Raw genomic sequence first — 3,266 nt, 5'->3', positions numbered from 1 at the left:
GCCAACGAATAGTGGGATTGACCGTCACATTATAACACCCCACGGCTGAAAGGGCGAGCATGTTTGGTGTAACGGAGATTTGAACCTGCGATCCTCAAATTGCGAGTCAAGTGCCTTAACCACCTGGCCATGCCGGGCCCGTCACAATTTAAGGTCAAAACTAAAACTAACTTTCTGGAAATTATCACGATCAAACAACTATATTAAGCACACTTATGTTTACTACGTCCTATAAACGTGGATAAATAGTAAAAAATCATTATTAAAGAACATTCTGAATAATCTTCTTGCAGTTCACAAGGGTAGCTCGTTATACAGTCGAGAAGTCTGGTTAGTAATTTTTAGGACAACACTTTGTGGCCTCGTGCGACAAATAAAAATTGTAGTCTGTCATTTCTTAATTTTTTTTATTAAAGTTACTGTTAGTAGAGCTAGTTTTTGTAGAAATAAAGCGAATGGAAAGAACCTGGCTATATTGTTTTCCTACATGAAAGTACAAAGAAAAATATTAGAATGTAGACGAAAAACAGTTTTTATGTCATTTTCCTTGCAACTTTCCGTATTTAAAACCTATCTTACTCACTTTAGAATTTCACTAAATTTATATGAATGTTTCGTAAGTATAGAACCAGTTTACATTTGAGAAGAATTATTTTGAATGTGTTTCAGAAATCAATAATGTTGCCAAAGGTAAGCCAACTGTTCAGAGTTCAACCTACCACGACGACACCGGAAAGAATTACGACCCTGACATAGCAGTTGACGGTCAACCGAACAGTGTATTTGACACCTGTTTATTTCAACACACAGATTTTCCTGACATTTATCCCTGGTGGCAAGTAGATTTACAGGGTATTCACCTTGTGTGGAATGTCTCTATTCTGAACAGAGAAGACTGCTGCGGTAAGTTGTCTTTGCACCTGTAAGAACAAAAACAGAAATATACAAAAACAAAATTAGAGACTATAAACCCATAAAACAACTGAGGTCATAACGAAACAGAGATTGTACTGATGACATAACAGTAAAATGCTTTGTTCATAGTAATGGAACCCACTTTATTAACGATAGAGTCTTAGAAATACTCCTCACTATTTAAAACTTTACATACATTACTCAATTGTTTCGTGAAAAACAACAGTTTTCACAGTACATAGGAGATATCTCTCCTAGCTGATAGACATTTTCGAAATTAACCTCTTTTCATGCTCAGTTTATGAAATGTGGCTATTTGAAGTTCCGAAACCGAAGGGCCGGAGTGTGGTGTCGAGAACCTCTGGTTCAGGTCTAGTTGGCGCACAAAAAACTAAATCACGCTCCACACATTGGAACCGTGGGTGCGTTATATGAGTAACAGTCAAATCCGACTAGTCGCTAGTAAATCAAACGGCTAGTGAAACTAAGCTACTGCTGAAACTTTAAATTAATGTGATTGTACCGCATTGAACTCTTTAGTGTTTTCAAATGATTTTATTAGGAACTATATCATCGATATTAAAACTACCGAATGTTCAACGCTTTATTTCCTCGGCAATTTGTGAAAGAACAAAGAATAAAAATTAGATTTATCACATGAGGGAGGAGTTAGTACACGTAAGGAAAAACAGATTGTTTTAAAAACTAGTTTTAAATTAATTTGCTGGGAATTGAAATTTCAGACTGTTTGTCTAGTATGTCTCACAAAATTGAAGAAAAGTTAACACTATCAACACATTAGGATTAGTATTGTGTTATAACTGGGATGACCAGATTTCCAAACCCAAAAAGCGGGACAACTTAGTCCTTGTCCCTAATTTCAAAATAGTTATTGCAAGTTTGAAATAATTTAATATTTATTTACTTTACTTTAAATGTATTGAACTGTTCCACAGTGTTTCCAAATATTTTAACATTGTTTCTTAAATAAATTCAACTAAAGTTCTACTACAGTATTATGAACTAAAGTATTTGCGCAGACCTGGATTTCTCACCACGCACACAGATGGAACTTTCGAGAGAGTTTCTCGGAACACTGGGACAAACTACCATAAAACGAGACTGTCCCGGCAAAGCCGGCCGTCTGATCATCCTAGTTATGGTGTAGATTATGTACCATTCCGTATTTTCTAAATGTGTTATGCTAAAACAAACCGAAAGAAATCAAACATTCTTCAAGTTCTAATTATTTTGGCAACTTCAAGTACGCAAATCTTTGGACAGAAATCGCCAGACATTGTTCCTCAAACTCTGTAAATTAATTCTGTTTGTTAGAGAGAACATGTTTTTGCTTGATCTAAAGCTTTCCAAATTTGGCTTTAGGTTAACAAATATTTTAATATCGTTACAGCTTTACAGTGAAGTTTTAATTAAAATTGCGAAGCTCAGCTCGCTCTTATTGGCTTAAAGTTAAACGTTGAAATTGTAATTGCTTAAAAAATGTCCACTGTAAAGCTGATAACTATATTAAAGTTAAACACCCAGTAGAATCCGCTAATTTTAATCTTAAAAAAATTCATTTTTATTATATTTTTAGATGACCGTCTTCACGAGCTAGATATTCGTGTAGGCCTTACTCCAATCAGCCACCCTGCGCACAAAAATAAGTTGTACGAAAAGAATCCGTTATGTCAGCATTATTCTGGAGCCGGGATTGGGGCTGGAGAATGGGCTCACTTCTCCTGCCATTTTCAGCCGGTTATTGGCAGATATGTTACCATTCAGATCGTACAATTCTGTCCCACTTGCAAGGAACCAGACCACAACATTTTGACCATGTGCGAAGTGAGAGTGTTTGGGATTCGCGTGTAGTCGTAATGAAGTTATTTTCCAAACCAATAATTCAGTTTCCAATTTCAAATAATATTTTGAACTTCTTCCCGTCGAACTCAGTATAATGACGACATGTTTAATGCTACCTACCTTTTGATCTTAAAGGTATGCCATGAAATTGTACTATGTATACTTACTTTTGTTTTCTGCACTGAAATGTTAACTGATCGTCTGTATGTTTTTTGATTCGAGAGTGCACATTTTCATTTCGTACTTAAAACTTCTAGTCTGAGTATTTACTGCAGTAATTTATATAGCCAATCAAAATAAATGTAGGCCTGCACTTTTAAAGTATTCACCCCTTAAAAGTTAAGTTGAAAATCAAATAATCTTACCTGTACATTTCTATAGAAATAATAGTTTTCAGTATTTATATATTTGTTATTATGAGTAAATTTAGATTTTAAAATCGTTTTACACTATTTTTAAGAGTGTTTGTGCGGCAATTATTCTTTATT

At 34.7% G+C, this 3,266-nt stretch overlaps 1 protein-coding gene across 1 annotated transcript in view; it reads left to right on the top strand.

The window, feature by feature from the left end:
- The window catches only part of LOC106458047 (fucolectin-like), a 6,152-nt gene extending 3,365 nt beyond the window's left edge, over nucleotides 1-2,787 (top strand). The window contains exons 2-3 of the mRNA XM_013917500.1: nucleotides 670-903; nucleotides 2,513-2,787. Of these exons, the coding sequence (XP_013772954.1) occupies nucleotides 670-903; nucleotides 2,513-2,787 (509 nt within the window). The remainder of the gene's footprint in view (nucleotides 1-669; nucleotides 904-2,512) is intronic.
- The last annotated feature ends 479 nt before the right edge of the window (nucleotides 2,788-3,266 follow it).

This window comes from Limulus polyphemus, unplaced genomic scaffold (assembly GCF_000517525.1).
Source record: "Limulus polyphemus unplaced genomic scaffold, Limulus_polyphemus-2.1.2 Scaffold409, whole genome shotgun sequence".
NCBI lineage: Eukaryota > Metazoa > Arthropoda > Merostomata > Xiphosura > Limulidae > Limulus > Limulus polyphemus.
This window is presented reverse-complemented; position numbering and strand designations above follow the sequence as displayed.